This window comes from Armigeres subalbatus, chromosome 3 (assembly GCF_024139115.2).
Source record: "Armigeres subalbatus isolate Guangzhou_Male chromosome 3, GZ_Asu_2, whole genome shotgun sequence".
NCBI lineage: Eukaryota > Metazoa > Arthropoda > Insecta > Diptera > Culicidae > Armigeres > Armigeres subalbatus.
The window spans coordinates 14,526,724-14,545,389 of record NC_085141.1 but is presented as its reverse complement, the minus strand read 5'-3'; the positions used below and the strand labels follow the sequence as shown (position 1 = coordinate 14,545,389).

At 40.3% G+C, this 18,666-nt stretch overlaps 2 protein-coding genes across 2 annotated transcripts; both read left to right on the top strand.

The window, feature by feature from the left end:
- The first annotated feature begins 1,962 nt into the window (after positions 1 to 1,962).
- On the top strand, positions 1,963 to 2,705 carry LOC134226635 (uncharacterized). Its single transcript, XM_062707518.1, has 2 exons — positions 1,963 to 2,073; positions 2,135 to 2,705. The coding sequence occupies exons 1-2, from the start codon at positions 2,025 to 2,027 to the stop codon at positions 2,518 to 2,520; spliced, it is 435 nt and encodes a 144-aa protein (XP_062563502.1). The 5' UTR covers positions 1,963 to 2,024; the 3' UTR covers positions 2,521 to 2,705.
- A 13,571-nt stretch (positions 2,706 to 16,276) lies between these two features.
- On the top strand, positions 16,277 to 16,769 carry LOC134221488 (uncharacterized). Its single transcript, XM_062700682.1, has 2 exons — positions 16,277 to 16,344; positions 16,402 to 16,769. Exons 1-2 carry the CDS (start codon positions 16,296 to 16,298, stop codon positions 16,767 to 16,769), a joined length of 417 nt encoding a protein of 138 aa, XP_062556666.1. The 5' UTR covers positions 16,277 to 16,295.
- The last annotated feature ends 1,897 nt before the right edge of the window (positions 16,770 to 18,666 follow it).

Here is an 18,666-nt window from a genome sequence, read left to right as displayed (position 1 = left end):
GTTGATTGGCTGTCACCCTGTCTCGTCGGATGGCCGTCGTGTCAGGTCTGATTGCCGTCCCACCTAGCACCAGGACTTGGGCTTGTGCGCTTTGAGCGGCACACGGATGCTTTGGCGTAGCCTACTTGCGGATACATGCAGCTTTTATAGAAGTTTAACAGAGCCCACTGTCAAACCCCACCACATCATAGGCATGCACCATCGTCAAGCCCTTGGACACAGTCCCTGCTGCCCCAGCGATCATATAGCCTTTACGTATACTTAGTATACGAGAAAGGCAAAAATTAAAAAATCAAAGTGCACAGAAAACACTGAAAAATAGAAGTATTTTTAACTTTAAAAGTCAGCAACTTTTTTCCCGCACTTCCCCGCGGAGATATTTAGTTGAGGATCATATTTGGGATGTTCACTTTCAGATTCTCACGCAAACTTGTGCCATTTTGAGAAAACGAGATTTGGAAAAAAAAACGTTTACCCCGTTTACCATGTTACAAGAATCCCGGACAGCAACCCTGCAAAGACGGTGTTCGCTTCCAACCCGGCAAGCACACGAAGGCGTGGAGCGCAGCGAACAAAGTGGGCTGACCAGGAACCGTGTCTTTGGCATCAAATTGTTGATTCATTGTTATCTAACGGGCTTGGTGGTCATATGGCTACCGCTTCTGCCTCATAAGCAGGAGGTAGTGGGTTCAATCCCAGGCCCGTTCCATTCTACTACTTTGTATCTTTTCATATATTTCTCATGTTCTAGCAATCGCTTGAACTGGAAATGGGCTTTCATACCGTTTCTATCTTCTTGATTAGTTCTAGAACTACAACTACAACTTGATTAGTTATAACAGGTAACTGTTAGAATTCGAAATTAGCGAAAAAGTTCGTTTCGGCATCCAATAAGTAGAATACTACACCATCCCTTCATTACTATCACATTGGCAACCCGTTAACCAAGACGAACCTCTGCCATAAAACCTAACCCCCGAATTCCAATAAAATTCCGCAGGAACTCGTGGCGAGTGCAGAGGTGTTCTCGGCTTGCAGTGGGCGAGTGACTGCATCATCAATTCCTTCCCATCCCCGATGACCATGAGGACGTGGCCAGCGCCGTTATCGACCTTCCATTTTGATACTAGAGCTCTCGGACTGTGCACATTGAGGTTGGAATGCAAATCCCATGCTTCCATCCATTGGTTCCCTGTGCAATTGCGATTGTTCTGGTCGATCACGGAGTAGCAACTACGAAATGCACGGTCATCATGCTCATGCTCATGCTCAAATTGTTGATTCATTGTTATCTGTACGCCAAATAAATTAAATGAATTAACGCAAATCTTAACAGTGAATCATCCACATGGGAGTGACCGTTTTGTTGTTGCACCTCATCTTAGCCATATTTCAGTTTAGATAACAAAACAAACTGCCCCGATGGTACCGTAAACTGGGGACAAATCGGTCGCATTAATAACCATCCAAATAACTATTGAGACGTCTTTGATGTCATCTGAGTAAAAAACAAATAACAATTAACTTTCATAAATTTTATATAAAATTTTTATATTAGAAAATGGTCGAAATTGACGGTTGAAAGAAATTGGAATTTGAAAAGATGGAAAATCATCATACCATAGGCTCTGTTCATGGTGGTTAGTTTCCAGACCATTCATTCGTAGACACGGTTACACCGAGAATGGTGGTCTTCAACTACCAAAACAAGCGACAGTTGTAATATTCTAAACGCCCCCCAGTTTGTCCTGTCATATCATGGTATCACAAAAATCGATGCAGCTAAATAGTATTCATGTTTAGTTGCAAAACTGGAAGTATCGTTCAGCTGCCATATACGGTAGCATTTTTATGTTGCACTTTAATAGCATCCATGTGACCATTGTCATATGTTAACGAATGTCTTATCTTTCAAATTAGGCAGCTTCTAGCACCTGCATATTAGTTCGCTTGTGGCTATCCAACCCATCGCATTAAACCGCCGATTAGTCATTTTCCTCCATTTTTCCAAAATTTTAAGCAGTATGAAGTTCCTAATTGTGGGTTTCGTTGTCTTCAGCATACTGAGCTATGGTAAATCGTAGATAGAAAGCCTATGATTGTAATTCATTCTTAAACAAAGTTCCAATTTCAGCAACATCTCTTTCCTGCTACGAGTGCTTAAGTGATGACGATGAATCTTGCGACGATGAACGGCTGATAGAATGTGACGAAATTAGTGCTGCAGCCGGATTGGCTATTTTGGTTAAATTGAAACCAACGACTCAGATTATCCATCACAGTATCAACTACAAATGCTATAAATTGGTTGCCGAACGGAATCTATCCGACGATCAACTGACATTCAAGTCCTGTATTTATGACACAGTAGGGGTCTGCGACGGAGCTATGTTGTATGCCCAGCATAAGGAGTGCTATACGTGCGCAGAGGATAAGTGCAATGGGTCAGATCGGCTGACAACTAGTGCCTATCTGGCCGTATTAGGGCTTCTAGGGATTTTTTGGACAGTAGGAAATTGAATCACTGTAATTGGACAAACCATTACATTTCTGCTTTGTTGACAAAAGCTTAACTTGACGCTGATAAAAAATCGGCCTTGTCCTTGATCCTTCCAAGGGCCTCGTAGGGGTGTCATTGGCGAAAAAAGTTAGTGTACTCTGCATCAAAGCTTAGAACCGGTAATAGGGCGCAATCGTGAATGCGAACATATGTATATTTGGTTTGTAACTACAAATAATCGCTTTTTAGAATCGCTATGATCAAGCAGGTATCTCAAGCATTGTTGAATGATTGAGTGTTTGGTTTTGAAAAAATATCGAAAAAAAGTGTGTATAAAAATTGCCTCGCCATAACAAGTAGATAATCACGAATCAGAGAATTAACATTGTTGTTTACACTTCGAATCGAATCCTGATGTCGCACATATCGGGGTAGGAATTCACTTCTCCTCCTGGATCTTTCCCGTTACAAAAGGCTCTCAACTTCCTAGGTGTATTGTATCTTACTTGATACTCGATGGGCTACAGCTCTACGATGAACCTACGCCGAATGGAGTATCCTTCTCCACTCTGATCCTGTGCCAATCGCTTGCAGTCGCCCTGAACATTGAGCGCCCTCAGGTCCTCTTCAACTGCAAAAAGTCATCATGTACGCGGCCTTTTTTTTTGTGTCTTATTAAGGAGACTTTCAGCCCGAGGCTGGCTCGTCTCCGACACTGTACGCGGCCTCTTCCGGGTTCTCTGCTAAATATTATCTTCGCTTGACGTTCTTCCGGCATACGAACAACGTGTCCAGCCTACCGTAGTCTGCCGTGTTGTATAAGCTTAACAATATCCACACAGTAAAACATTCTGAAAATTAGCCACGACGGAAATCCTCACTGAATGTAAAATTTGATAACAGAATGTGTACCAGATCATAATTTTCATTTTCTGTGATGTAAACGATAAAATCGTTGATAATTCCTTGATTGACTTAATTTTACATGCGTCTAACGGAAACCTTGATGTGCAAAAACGTGGCTGTCAAAACAAATCCCATTCCTTTTAAAGCAAACCGCAGCTGGCGCTTATTTTATTCATATAAGCATCAATCAAATTGAAATATTCGGATGTTTGTACCAAGTCGCCATCATAATGCAGCATTTCATCGCTATAACTCAATGATTTTCTAACATCCCGTGATGTATTCAGCATACTGAGCCTCAAACATTAACGTCTCGAAGAAGAAGCCGTGTCATGTAAATTTAAGTTATCGTTCAGTCTGATGAAGAATAATTAAATCGACAGAACACTTAACTTGCTACCACAGACAAACAGACATATCAGTCGTCAATTTTCCATCATTCACTGATTTACTGATCAATTCAAATAATCATTAGTTGCTCGAGGATTTGCTCGAGTTTGACGTTTGGTCACTACCGCCATCTGGTTCGTGATTTGTCCAACTAACGGAAATCAACAGATGTCGTTAGTGTTTGAATTACGATGAATTTGATGAGTAAATGTTCAATGTATTATGTCTGTTTGTCTGTGTTGTTACTCTTTGGTCGACTCGCTTTCAAGAAGTTGAAATGCACCAGTGGCTAACGAGATGGCCTCTCACTCTGTGGATTGAAGTTCGATTCCCATGTTGGTCGCATTTTTTATTTTCCTATAAAAATATTAACTAGTAAATTACAGCACGTGTAAATTTAAAATAACATCGTAACATCGTTATCGCACGTAACTAATGTTCCAAGATGCACAAATTCTTCTACCACTTCAAATTTTTCACCATCCAGCAGCATTTCGCTACCACCACCACTCATGAAGCCACGTTAAGTGCCATCGACCATGTACATACTTCGTTTTGCTGATATTGATCGTGAGTCCAATCCTCGCTGCCTCCCTCTTAAAAGGCACAAAAGCCTCTTCCAAGCCTCTCCAGTCTGTGCCCTTTCATAAAGAAAGGGCAAATAAGGCCGTCCAACCCGCTAGCAGGCAATTCCTCGTCTTCCCATATTTTCGACACAATATGGTGCAGAACTTCATATAACTGCTTACTGCCATGTTTGAGAAGTTCAGCCGGGAGCTGGTCCTTCCCCGCAGCCTTATTGTTTTCCAGCTTTTTAATAACTTTTGTAACCTCATCTAGTGTAGACGGCTCCACAGCTTGTCCATCGTCGCTAATATTTATTTTGTTTGCCGATGCACCGTCACTTCCACTGTTTAACAATGTCTCGAAGTGTTGCTTCCACCTGGAAGCCACTTCGGTTTTATTTGTCCCCAAATTCCCTTCCTGGTCGTTGCACATGACGGGAGATGGCGCTGTCTTTCTCCGCACGCCATTGACAGACCCATAAAACCTCCGCATATCATTCTACTCCGCATTTTTTCTTGCGCTTCGCTAATCACTTGTTCTTCATATTCTTTCTTCTTCCTGCCATGGGCTCATTTTTCGGCTACTCTTGCTTCCTTGTACCGATCTTCAACCGGGTACTCGACACCATCATCCGGTTTCTGACCACGTTCTTCTCGTCTGTCACTCTCTGATACTCCACATCGAACCAACCCGTCCTGGGTCGCCTCTATGCAGTGCCTACCATTTCTCGTGCTGTTGTGCTCACCGCTCCATGGATCGACTCCCATAGATCGTTGATGTTGTCACTAACGTTGATTGCACTTATCCGTTCGTAGAGCTTCTGGCGGTACTCAGCCGATACTTCTTCCGCCGACAATCGCTGGATATTGTAACGCATCGTTCGCTTCACAGCGATTCGTTCAATACAGTTGACAACGTGATCGAATTTTACTGACAACGAGGTTGTTCGCGCCAACGCGAAGTTTTTAACTACCCTTGTTTCACTTTCGACTAGTCTTGATTCCCATTGAGAGTTTCGCCTCCATCTCCACTACTACCAATCCATCTATTCCCTTACACACCACATCGTTCCGCTTGGTGTTGATGCCAACGAGCGATGGACACGTTAAATGACGCACACACGAAGAAAACCAAACGAGAACCTAGCCACGCCCCAACAGCAGCCGATACACGCAAACCTGACGATTATGGCTACGCGTCACCTATAAAAGAGAATTGCATCAAAGATTCAGATTCATTCAGTTTTCATACATTGTGTACCGCACAAGAGAAGAAAATATAGAATCGTATAAGTTGAAGGCGCCTTTCACTCCACCGACAGAAGCCAATCAGCCCTTTTCAAGGCTATAGAGTTAATTACCCCCTACCGTCGAGCTACCGATCGTTCCCTGGCGATTCTTCTACCGAAGGATCCGGCCACCAACCCGGAATAGGTGTCTGCCCATTGAGTTCGTGAGCGAACATTGGTCCTTCGAGCCGGTTATACAGTTATACAGGTTATACAGTTTCTCAGAACCTTTCGAATCGTTGATCTTGAGTTGATTAACCAAAACTGTAGCCGTAAAGGTTAATGCACACTGGTACAACCAGCGTGGTAGTTTTCTCGATGAACTTCAGCAATCAAACTGTGCACAATGGGACTCTTGTTAGGTAGGATTAACTGATGCTTCACTCCAAATGGGAGCTGAGAATGACTCAGCCGACCACCAACTCGCAGCAAATCTCCTTCCAAAAACGGCTTCAAATTATTAAGACGATGATTAGGAACATTTGATCTCACACACTCAATTTCCTTGGAGAACTCCTGGTGCTGGATTGCTCCGACTATTACGTTTGAAGCGGTTCGAAGCTCTGGAATGGTAAGGTACCAGTCCCTCAACGACTTGATCGTTAACGACCAATGGTGGAATGGTCCATCCTATCTACGCATCATCGACTATAGAGAAGAACGGCCAAAATCGCTACAGGAATGTGAAATACCGGAGCTGAAAGCAGAAGTGGCCGCACTATCGTTGATGAAATACGACGAGTTCCCGCTATTGACTAAGTTCGCTTCATTCCGTAATACGCAGCGAATCGTAGCCTACATGCTTCGGTTCCTGTCGAAGGCTAGAAGGACGAAGGAAGATCGTTTGGCGTCCAGGTACCTTACCATTCCAGAGCTTCGAACCGTTTCAAACGTAATAGTCGGAGCATTTCAGCACCAGAAGCTCTCCAAGGAAATTGAGTGTGTGAGATCAAATGTTCCTAATCATCGTCTTAATAATTTGAAGCCGTTTTTGGAAGGAGATTTGCTGCGAGTTGGTGGTCGGCTGAGTCATTCTCAGCTCCCATTTGGAGTGAAGCATCAGTTAATCCTACCTAACAAGAGTCCCATTGTGCACAGTTTGATTGCTGAAGTTCACCGAGAGAACTACCACGCTGGTTGTACCAGTGTGCATTATCTTTTACGACAACAGTTTTGGTTAATCAACGCAAGATCTGGTTCTGAGAAACTGTATAACCTTTTTTAGAACCATACCCATTACTATCGATCAGCAGATGGGAGATTTACCGCAAGTCGGATTACTCCAGCACCAGTCTTTGAGAAGGTAGGACTTGACTTTGCAGGTCCCATTTTCGTCAAGCAATCGCTGCGACGAGCAGTTCCAGTTAAAGGGTACATCTGCACTACTAAAAATCCACACATATTTATTGGCAAAAATCCATAGATTTAACTTATGATGTATATCAGCGCACACATAAACATTCTCCACGCGAACTACTAATAAAATATATTTCCAAATAAACTTTATGTGTGGTCTCGTATTAGCAATTATTTAATTTATGTGTGGTTCAATATCGACTATATTAGGGTGGAGCTATTGCAAAAATTTATAACGGCGACACATATATCTTATATAGATATTTTTGGCAGTGTGTGTTTTCCTGTGCATTGTGACCTGTGACGAAAGCCATTCATTTGGAAGCCGTCGAAGATTTGTCAACGGATTCGTTCATGGCGAGGATATCCAAAGCAGATGTTCAGCGACAATGGCACAAACTTCATCGGAGCGAGATCTGCGTTGGATGAGTTATATCAGCTGTTTCAGCAGGAGGCTACCCAGAAGAGGATCTTTGAATATTGTCAAGCGAAGCAGATCGAATGGAGGACAATCCCCCCAAACGCCACACACTTCGGGGGACTTTGGGAAGCCGGCGTGAAAAGTGTGAAAACAGTGCTGAAAAAGGTTTACCAGACAACCTCTTCAACGCTTTCCGGACTATCCACCCTATTGTGCCAGATAGAAGTAATCCTCAACTCGAGACCATTGTGTTCCCTATCTAACGACCCGACGGAACCAGAAGCTTTGACCCCTGGCCATTTCATCTTTAATCGACCGTTATTAGCTATTCCGGAGCCATCTGTGGAGGGTGTTCCGACAAATCGATTATCCCACTGGCAGCACATCCAACAGCTTCGAGAACATTTCTGGAAGCGATGGTCGAGAGAATACCTCAACGAGCTACAAGTGCGCGGAAAGTGGACCAAACAGAAGAACAACGTAAAACCGGGTATGATTGTTGTGCTGAAAGATGACAATTTGCCCCCGCAATGCTGGAAATTGGGGATAGTGGTGACAGTGCATCCTGGAACAGATAACCTGGTAAGAGTGGTAGACGTTAAAACTAAAACTGGTACATACAGACGACCCATACACAAACTTGCGCCTTTGCCTATAATAGATAATGAGCTTTCTTCCACAAATTCCACATTTTGCCTGGAGGAGGATGTTCAGTTCATTCCCAACCGAACTGAATGTCTAGCCGCAACATCAGATGAAGAAGACCAATCTTGCATCACACGAGGCTCCGTCCATCAAAATTGTCCACCTCGAGAGCCCACCCGTTCCAGCATCACCGGCAGCTTTTCGTATACATATACGGAGGCACGACAACAAGCTGGCGTTTAGTATCCATTCGACGACCGGAGCGACAGCAGAAACAGCAGCTAGCAACACTCTAACTTTCACCTACACAGTTGTTTGCCTTCACTTGCATACGTCGAACGTGTTCACATCAACTCTCTCGCTATCGTTCAGTCTGTGGAAAAAATGTACGGTGCACGAAAGAACACTTTAATAATTGATTTTAGTGTCCTTCCTTCTCGTCCGGATGTTAGAAGTGTTCAACGGTTTTTGGACAATGAAATTAAATTGCAATATCCCGATGTCAAAAGCATACAGTTGCATAACTCCCGTAACTGTGTGCTTATCGAAATGGTCAGTAAAGATATTGCATCGCGCTACCAGTTGGAGCACAACTGGAAGAGAACAATGGTTTGCGCGGATAAAGAGTTTCGCATTCCAGTATATGTCGATTGCGAAGCAGTGACTATTCAAGATTATATGTTAAAAGTTTGGTGAAGTAAATTCTATTCGGAGTGAGACTTGAAACATTGTTTTTCCGGCATCTCGAATGGCGTGCACGTGCCACGGATGAATTTGCTCCGCCACATACCGACTTCCATCACCTTAAAAAACGAAAAGTCAATGATCTCGTACTATAACCAACCTAAATTTTGTCGTGAATGCGAGGAACCAGCTCATCCGAGCAGAAAATGTACGAAACCACAGAATAAAATTTCAACGATGACGACAACAGTGCAGCAATCAACCGACGAGTTCAACCAAGCTGATTTTCCCCCAATAGTCACCGAATCGAAGACCGTACCTATTGTAAACAGCGATCCTACAACTGAAGAACGGCATCATCAAAACGAAGAGGACTGGACCGACATTGAAGACAATACATCTAATACATCATCTGACTACATCGAAGTGGCAAACAAACGGCGGCGGTCAAGGCAACAGGAGAATGCAATAAAAAAGTGTGCTCTGACCAGTGTTCCCGGAAAACAGATTCTGCAATGATTGTTGAAAAACCGTCTGCGCAAAAATGTTTCCGTAGGAAAATAAAATTGTAAATAGTTGTTAATAATCACTAGTATAATAGTGAAAATGTTATTGGCTCTGTAAAGCTGAATACGGTACGGCGAGTGAGCCTTCAAATAAACGAACTAAATAAAAAAAAAATAAAATAAATAACTTTCACCTACTCAGTGACTGAGTAAAATGGTATTGTCATCTCTTTTCTTCTCATGGAAATTTTACTCAATTTCCGTCAAAAGCAGGATTACTCATAGTTTTGAGTTGTCCTGCTTTTGACGGAAATTGAGTAAGGTGAAAGTTAGCGTCAATCGAAACATCGAGACCAACGGAGTGAGCCGAGCGCAAGCGAGACGGCTTGATCGCAAGCTTTCTGCCGACCGGGAGCTGACGAGCCGAATTGTCGTTCGAGTAGCAGCAGAAATAGAAGAAGAAGAAGAAGAAACTGCCTTCTGGCAGTAAAGTGCTTTAGTGTTATAAAGAAATGAATATAGTTGTTGAGGTTGAGTTCCCGTGTTTGCTTCCACCCACTGCCCTTCCAGTCCAGCAGAGTTAATTAAAATAATCAAGGCACAAAGAGTTACATTAAAGTAGTTTTCGGTTGCTGCTAGCCAGGGCGCTAGTCCAGCTCAACCCCTCTGTGGCTTCATAAGGCGTCTATCTGTTTGCAAGTTTCACCATTTGGATGTCTCCAGGTGTGCTTTCGGATATTCTTTCGTGCAAAATAGGTGCTACTGATGGCCATCCCTCTAGCAGCAGCGAAATTTATTAGCCGTAGGCCGTTGTCATTGGTAGCGGAGTGAAGGCTCGCCCTACCAATTATGGGATGAAAAAAATCCTCTCTGACCTGAGCGTTAGCGTCTCCGATAACATTTTTCACATCATGCTTTGGGCACTCTCCATAGGCTTTATCAAGACATTCATAAAACGTGTCCTGCACGTCGTCGGATTAATCGTATGTCGGTGCGTAAATGTTGATTAGGCTGTAATTGAAGAAAGTTGCCCCGTATCCTCAACACAAAGATTCGTTCGCTAATGGATTTCCACCGCATCACTCGCTTCATCTGCTTGCCCATCACTACGAAACCAACTCCACGCTCTGCTTTTCCGCCGCCACTGTTATAGATGTTATACTTAAATGCAGTGTTGGTCGTGGGGTCCACGGATCTAGGCCATCGAACTTCATGAATAGCGGCCACATTCACTCCAACCTTCTGCAGTTCACGAGTCAGAAGGCTCACTCGTCCAGGTTCATTTAGGGTCCTGGTATTCCAGGTACCGAGTTTCCAATCATAGTCCTTATTTCGTTGCCGGGTCGGTTGCCAAAAATAACGTTCTCTTTTTCCCGGAGAAAGTATCAGAAGAATTTTTGGAAGAACTGCCAGATGGATTTATTGAAGAACTACAGGAAGAATTTCCGAAGGAAATCCTGGAGGAACTCTCGTAAGAACTTCTGGATGAATTCCAGGACAAACTCCTGGAAGAATTCTTAAAGGACCTCCCGGAGGAGCTCCCAGAGAAATATTCCGAAGAACTTACGAAGGAATTTGTAGATAAATTCCAAAAGAAAGCCTTAGTGAATTCCTAAAAAAAAAGTCTGAATGAATTTCCGAAGGAACTACTGGTGGAACTCCCAGAGAAATTTTCAGAGGAACAGCCGATGAAATACCCGGAGTTAAATTTCAAGAGGAACTTCCGAAATCCCATTTCCCTTGAAATTCCTGCCAAATATCCTCAAAGAATACCCTGTGAAGTTCCTGGAGAGATTACTAGAGGAACTTTTGGAAAAACTCCTCTAGTAATAAGGAGTTAGTGCAGAAATTTCCAGATAAAATCCAGAAAGTATTCCCAGATGAATTGCTGTTCTTTGTTTGTTCTGAAGAAATTCCTGGAAGAAGTCTCAATATCCTGGAGGAACTCTAACATTAATTTTCGAATGAAATTCTGGAGTAAATTCCGAGCGAAGTCCGGAAAGAATTCTAGGACAATTTCGCGGAAAAAATCCCGGAGAAATTCATGAAGGAAGAGAAAAATTTCCGGGGAAATACTTGAACGAAATCTTGGAGAAATTCCGAAAGAAATTTCTAGAGGAATTCTTGAAGGATATTCTGAAATAATTGCGGAAAGAATTCCAAAATGTAATTCTAGAGGATTTCGCTATTGAATTTATAGAGGTATTCCCGGAAAAAGTCCTGGAAGTTATCCCGGAGGAATTTAAGGAAGAGTTCCTGGAGGAATGCCCGGAGCAGTTTCTTATAGATTAGCAGATGAAATTATGGAGCGAAATCGGAGGATTTCCGTCATAAATTACTGAAGAAACTTCTAGTGGAATTTTGGGAGGAAATTCCGTATGTATTCTTGGAGGAACTCTAGAATGCATTCCTGAAGGAAATGTCGCAGATTTTACTGGAAGAATAGCCGAAGAAATGTCTAGAAGTAAAACTTGAAGGGAAGAAAAGAAATCTTCAAGAAACTTCCACATGAATTTCCTAAAAAAAAAATTAGTTGGGGGTTTCTAGATAAGGAGAAATTACAATTACAGGAGAAGAATTTTCAAACGATTTTCAGAGGAATTTAGAAATTCCCAGGGGAGCTTCTACAAGTATTTCTGGGACAATTCTTGAGCCCGAAATGTTTCGAGTTGTTTTGAAATTTCATATACTATGGATCCTGGATACCCTTATAAGTTTTTTGGGAATCTTTTGAATTTCAAAAACCTATTTCTGAATATGATTGGATCGTAAAGTGCACATGTTTAAGCGAATTCATTTCAGTACCCGTTCAATCTTTCCACCATTTAGGGGGGGAGGGGGGCTGCCCCCCTCTGGCTACGCCCTTGACTAAGTACACAATACCCTTAGCTGGCGGTCTTTTGTCATCGGACGACCCGTGGAAGCGTGAGATAGGAACTTGTGGGGACCAGAGCTCTGTTGGGCGCTCCTTCCTTGATGTCAACCCAACATTTTGCAGCCCATATATATCATGCTATTATGTATGCACACCAGAGTAAATTCTTGCTTTTAGTTTAGATCCCTTCAGAAAAAAATATTTTAAGTTTATTTAGTGGAATGTATTCAACCGTCTAAGACGAGTTAAGTATTTTCCAATTAATTCCACTAAGGTTTGTTATCTTTGTAGATACGTATATCGACGACCTCACAGTTGACGTCGAAATACGTGTATGCAAAGGTAACAAACCTTAGTGTAATTAAATTGAAAGTACTAAACTCGTCTTAGACGGTTAGATCCCTTCGTTAAATGGTAGCAAAGTAATTTGTACTTATCATCCCACAGGTAGTACATACATTATATATTAAAACATTATATATTGCTTATGTAAGGTCGATACTGGAATATTGCAGCATTGTATGGTCTCCATTTTCAATAACATACGAAGAAAGATTAGAATCAGTACAAAAACAATTTCTATTATTTGCTCTTCGTAAATTCGGTTGGACAACATTCCCACTTCCTTCATATGAGGCACGCTGCAAGCTTATAAACATCCAATCTTTGAAAGAGCGTCGTGAAACTGCAATGGTTTCATTTATTAACGATATAGTTTCGCAGCGTATTGATTCAACAAACATTTTATCAAAATTAAATTTCTACATACCATCTCGACAACTGCGTCATCGACATACATTTTTAATTAATCACTGCCGTATGCAAAATTCGGACCTCTCAATCAGATGATGGGCATCTATAATCAACACTGTGAAACTATTGACTTTACAATGTCTCTGCAGAACCTAAAAAAATATTTTGCCACAATTCGAAACCTACACATCTAAATTTACATTAAATCTCAAAATTAAACACTACTTAACCAAACTATGTTTATTTTTATACACTATAATACCGTACTTATAGCATTAGGAACTTTAAGAAAAACATGGATATGGTATATGTACTAGTCTACGTCGGTTGACGAAATAAATAAATAAATAAAAAATAAATAAAAAGAATAAGTAACCAACATATTTGCCTTCCTCTCCTCCTTAATAATCAAACATAGGGGAAAATACCTATTCTTGGCAGTCTAAGACATTCGCCAAATTGAATGATAAAAATAATTAATAATTACACTAAAACACAGGTATAGTTCAACTGGTATACATTCGTATGCTCTTCCTTTGATGATTGGTGTTCACTTAATATAATATCTTTTACCACAAACTTAGTAAATTTAATATAAAGTAACAGGTCAACGTTTCTTCTATTGGCATAGCAATTTCTATTATCAGCAATTATTTTGCTCCCTTCAGCAACTAGACATGGAAGTAGAAAACTAGTAATGTATTGGTGCCAGATGCTGGTTGTTTATATCCTCTAGTAGTAAAATTCATTCATAATAATCGGCCGCACGCTCATCTCGCTTCACTCAATTTTGGAAGAAATTTTATTAATTATCAAAACTGGCTTACAACAAAACTTGAATTTTAGCCTTGGCATCAATTTTATGTCACGTGGAAGATAGGCAAAAACATTTAAACACATTGTAAAACAAATTTTACCCCTTATGCGGCCAACAAAAAACAGACGTGAATGGCAGATAGGGTACCCGTGTACCCAGATATTGACAATTTCATAACTTTTACCATTTTTAACCTATTTGAATAATGTTGGCCATTTTGGAGAAGGGAACTTACATACTTTTCGTCCGCTGCCAAGATTTACATCTTTTGTCTTTTGTAATGCCTTAGAGTCTTCACGCGTAAGCAAAAGTCTATCAACCAGTTTCAAATATACAACTTGCTCTTTACGGTCCTTAGATTTGAAGGTCCTTACATGATATGTTTGTTTCATCAAAATAATCATGGGGGTTGTGTACAACGACGTAAACTATGTAAAACCAAATCTATACACATAAGATTGAGCTGGAGCCACCTCATTCGTACACTACGTTTCACAGTTGAATAATTGATAATACCCTAAAAGTAGGCAATTATTTATGGTTGAAATGCGCTATGTAGGAACGGGAATGTTTATGATTTTTTTGATGAGCTTGGAACGTATTAAAGTTGCAAAAGGAAAACGGTTCTGTCAGCCACATAAGGCTTAAAATACTACGGTGTGGCTATCACTTTTGATATAATTTATGGTCTGAGTAAAAATCTGATTAGAAGCATTTTTATTCTAACACTTTTTTAAAATAAATGCCAACGCCGGATATTTTGTTCGTAATTTTGCTAAATTAAATCACATGGAATTGTGCGTGGTATTTTTTAGCGTGTGTTTGATATGCTCACAAACACATTCTCTCGCTCTATTCCGAAGTGCGCTGCTGCCAAAGAAAACGAACAGTCCCAATTTTATTTAGTGAAACATAGAGCAAATATTGGATAAATTTGCTATTTGTGGTGATAATCAAGTGGTAATAAAGTGTAAAAATGAAGGGTGCTTGGTGGCCTTGTGTCACTGCTTCTGCCTCATAAGCAGGTGATTAAGGGTTTGATCCCTGGCCCTTTCCAATTTCCTATTAGATAATTTCGTTAATCATATAACTCAATCTCTTTGCAAATCAAATTCTCATTGCTAGCAAGTATGATTCTAAATATAGAATTGTTATAAAAAGCTGCCTGTTACTTAGTAGCAGTAAATAAAATGTAAAAATAGATTGGTATTCATTTGTACCCGCATACGAACGCTATATACGGTCGCTATGCTCGTGCAGGCCTCATACAAGTAAGAATGTGTGAGGTTGATGTGCGGGTAGCGATGGTGTGGTAGACGTGTGCGTGGTATTAGAATCCAATAGCATTCAAATTCTAATTGTAAAAAATGAATCCCATTAGAATTCACTTTAATACTTTCTCATTACTCTAGTACTTCTAATTCTCATTCATATATTCCTATCCCATAGATCGCATCACTTACCAAAGTGAATCCAGATAATATATCCCTTCGTACTAACACAATATCCTATCCTAAGACTATCGTGGAGATGCAGAGGTATACTCGGTCTCTAGTAGCAACGAGAGTTGAACTAATAATCCTTCCTTCCCTTGATGACCGTAAGGACGTGGCCGGCGCCGTAATTGACTTAGTAAAATGCATTGAATTTCCGAAATTTGCACATTGAGAATGATAGCTAAACCCAAGCTCCATTCAATTGGTTCCCTGTGCAATTTCGCAAGTTCTAGTCAATCACGGAATAGCAACTACGAATTGTACGGTTATCCTGCTCATGCTCATGCTCATAATCAAGTGGCAATAAAGTGTAAAAAGTAGTTTACGTACCTAATTTGTCGTATCATACACGATAAAGAGAAGAAACAGGCGATCCAAAAAAGTAAGTAACAGTTTGCTTTTCGTCTGCTGCTTTCTTGGGCGATGCAATAATGGCAAGGATTTCGTAGGTGCAAATTTGTTTCGGTGATTAATTCGTCAAATCTTGCTACTTTTACACAAACAACTTATTCAAATGAAAGCCTAGACTTGAAATTGTGTGATTGAATCAAATTTATGTTCATAAATAGTGTATGTTTGCTGGAAAACGCAAATATTGTTGAGGGTGCCAACAAATGTCGCACCCTGCCAAAGCCGTATTCTACCCTATAACATATTCATTATCTGATTTCGATTAATGAAAGTATGAAGCCTAGGTCTTTTATTACATCAGGTAAATAAAATACTGACACTAATTCAGAGTAGGATATGCTTGGAAGAAACGACTACTGATTATGACGAGCAAAATGCGTTGCGCCGATCTATCTTAACACTATTTATTTACTCTCTTGAGTAATTAGGTAATTCTATGCTTGGAGGTTCTCTTCCGATAATCAAACTGCATATATTGATGCTAAATTTACCTTCAGATCTCATTATCTACTGTTGTCAAGCGTGTTATCAGTTCAAATCAGACAATTCCTATTATCAGCCTCTAGTCCATATACCAATCCAAGCCTGATGTGCAAAGATAATTGCATTATTTGATCTATTCATTTCGCCATTAATCAGTCACTTTATTAAACAACGCGGATCGAACCAGTTTAATCAGCATGAAGTGCTTGATTTCGGTTTTCTTTATTATGGGAATGCTCGTATATGGTAGCAAAAACTAAATTATCCAATTAAATATGTTTATTTATCGTTTTGTAATTGCAGCATCGTCTCTCCTATGCTACTCATGTTCCAGCGAGGATGGCACTTGCAACGGTGAACGGTTGATCGAATGTGACGCCCTCAGTGCTGCACTCGGAATGGCGATGCTGGTAGGGTTGAAACCAGCATTCCAGATCGTCCCGAGTGCCACCTACAAATGCTACGAGCTGGTGGCCATACAGCAGCAAACCGAAGTGGTTTTCAAGTCCTGTATTTACAATTTGACAGATGTTTGCGAAGGAAGTATTCTAAATGCCACGCAGAAGGAGTGCTACACGTGCACGGAAGACAGGTGCAACGGTTCTGGCCAGGTTAAAATGGCCAGCGTTTTGGGCATAGCCGGACTTGTTGTGATTTTTTGGATGGCCTGAGACAAATATCTTCGTTCAATGTATTGTAGTTTATTAAACCTATCAGGATGTGAAGTATAAACCAAAAAATATTTTTCGAAACGATGAATTTGTTTTATCAAATAATTTGTTTATTGTCGTTTCAATAGATTATTATTTGTCATAAGACGAGTTTGTACAATTCCATTTAATTCCACTACTTTATTGTACCTTTGACAGATACGTATTTCAACCTCAACAGTAAGGCAGTCTTCAGTGTCTCGTACTTGACTCGACTTTTCTAGTACGAGACACTGAAGACGACCTTACAGTTGAGGTCGAAATACGTATATGTAAAAGTAATACAAGGTGGTGGAATTAAATGGAATTGTACTAAACTCGTCTTATGACAGCCTTTTTCGTGTAAAATTGTTTTTGCTGTTGAGCACTTACAATTTTGCTGTTTTATTTTCCGTATTTTGTAGTTTGATTTAGTCAACGACAATATTGCTGCTGACCCAGAGGTAAAAAGATTTTAAGTGAAATAGGCAGATAATAAAAAGTCTACCAAAGTTCCTTCGAGCAGTGGTTTGATAGAATCTGATCTTTAATTCGAAATAATCAATTTTAAAACACCTCTCTTATAATGTTCAAGGGACAATCATTATAAATAATTAAACATATTATGCATAAGCAGGGAATGTAAAACAACAACATTGCTTGTAAATGTTGAGACAAACTCAACTCGCAATAAGCGTTTGTCGCAAACTGCAACAGAATAGGACAACGATCGCCTGCCGCACATTTAAAGAAATAGTTGGCTTTAGATGATGTTTTTGATTAAATAAGTATCAGCTATCAATGTTTAGACATAAACTTAACCATGTCAACATAATTTGTGTTTTACTTCTGGAATATACATGTTATCACAGTTTGAAAAGTTCGCAACAATTACCTATCCATATTTGTTGCAGATAAAAGGGAAGGCACATTGTCTTTATCCTCTGCATGTGAGGACAAATCCTTATCGCTATTCTCTTTTGTTGCTTGATTTTGGCATTTTTCAGCGACAATTATATTCCTTGTGCATAAGTTTCGAAAATGATGGTTACACAACTATTATGCCGAACGACCGTTATGCCAAACAACCTTTATGTCAAACGGCCTTATGCCAAACGGCGTTATGCCAAACGACTTTATACCAAATGACCTACCACCGTATTTCATACCTAAGGGTACACGATGTGTCAATGGTACGCATTGCCCAACATTTACCTTGTCAGCGATATAGTGCAACGTTATCAGAATGAGTCAGAAATTGGTAAATAATTCTTGATAAGGAATAAGGCCGTTACAAATATTTAATAAAAATTATGTCCTACTGGTTTTCGAAAGGTCAGGGATAATAAAAACAAATATTAAATGGAGAAAAATAAAATAAGTCCTCGGATTTCTTCAAGAATCAAGACAAAATTTTCAAAACGACTTATCTGCTTTTGTAAACAAAGATTCAAACGACGATTTGACGAATCTGATAGCTCTCCCACGCAAACCAATACCATCAACAGGTAGCGGAAACCTTCACCTACCTATTGGTGGTGTTGGTTTGCGTGGGAGAGCTATCAGATTCGTCAAATCGTCGTTTGAATTTTTGTTTACAAAAGCAGATAAGTCGTTTTGAAAATTTTGTTTTTGAATGTTTTGAAAATTCTCAAACATTTCCTAAAATTTTATTGTTGCCCACTCAAATTATTATTTTTGGGCAAAAAAAATCCGATGGGGTGAGGGTATATTTTTTAGATATTTGTATCGGCCTAAGGAGCGAGAGATGTATGCAAGAAAAGTGAGACAAGCAATGATTGATCTGTAGCTGGACAGTATCTGCAAACTTGTGACATACATCTATATGGACAGTGTGATATGACCTCCGTTCAATTGT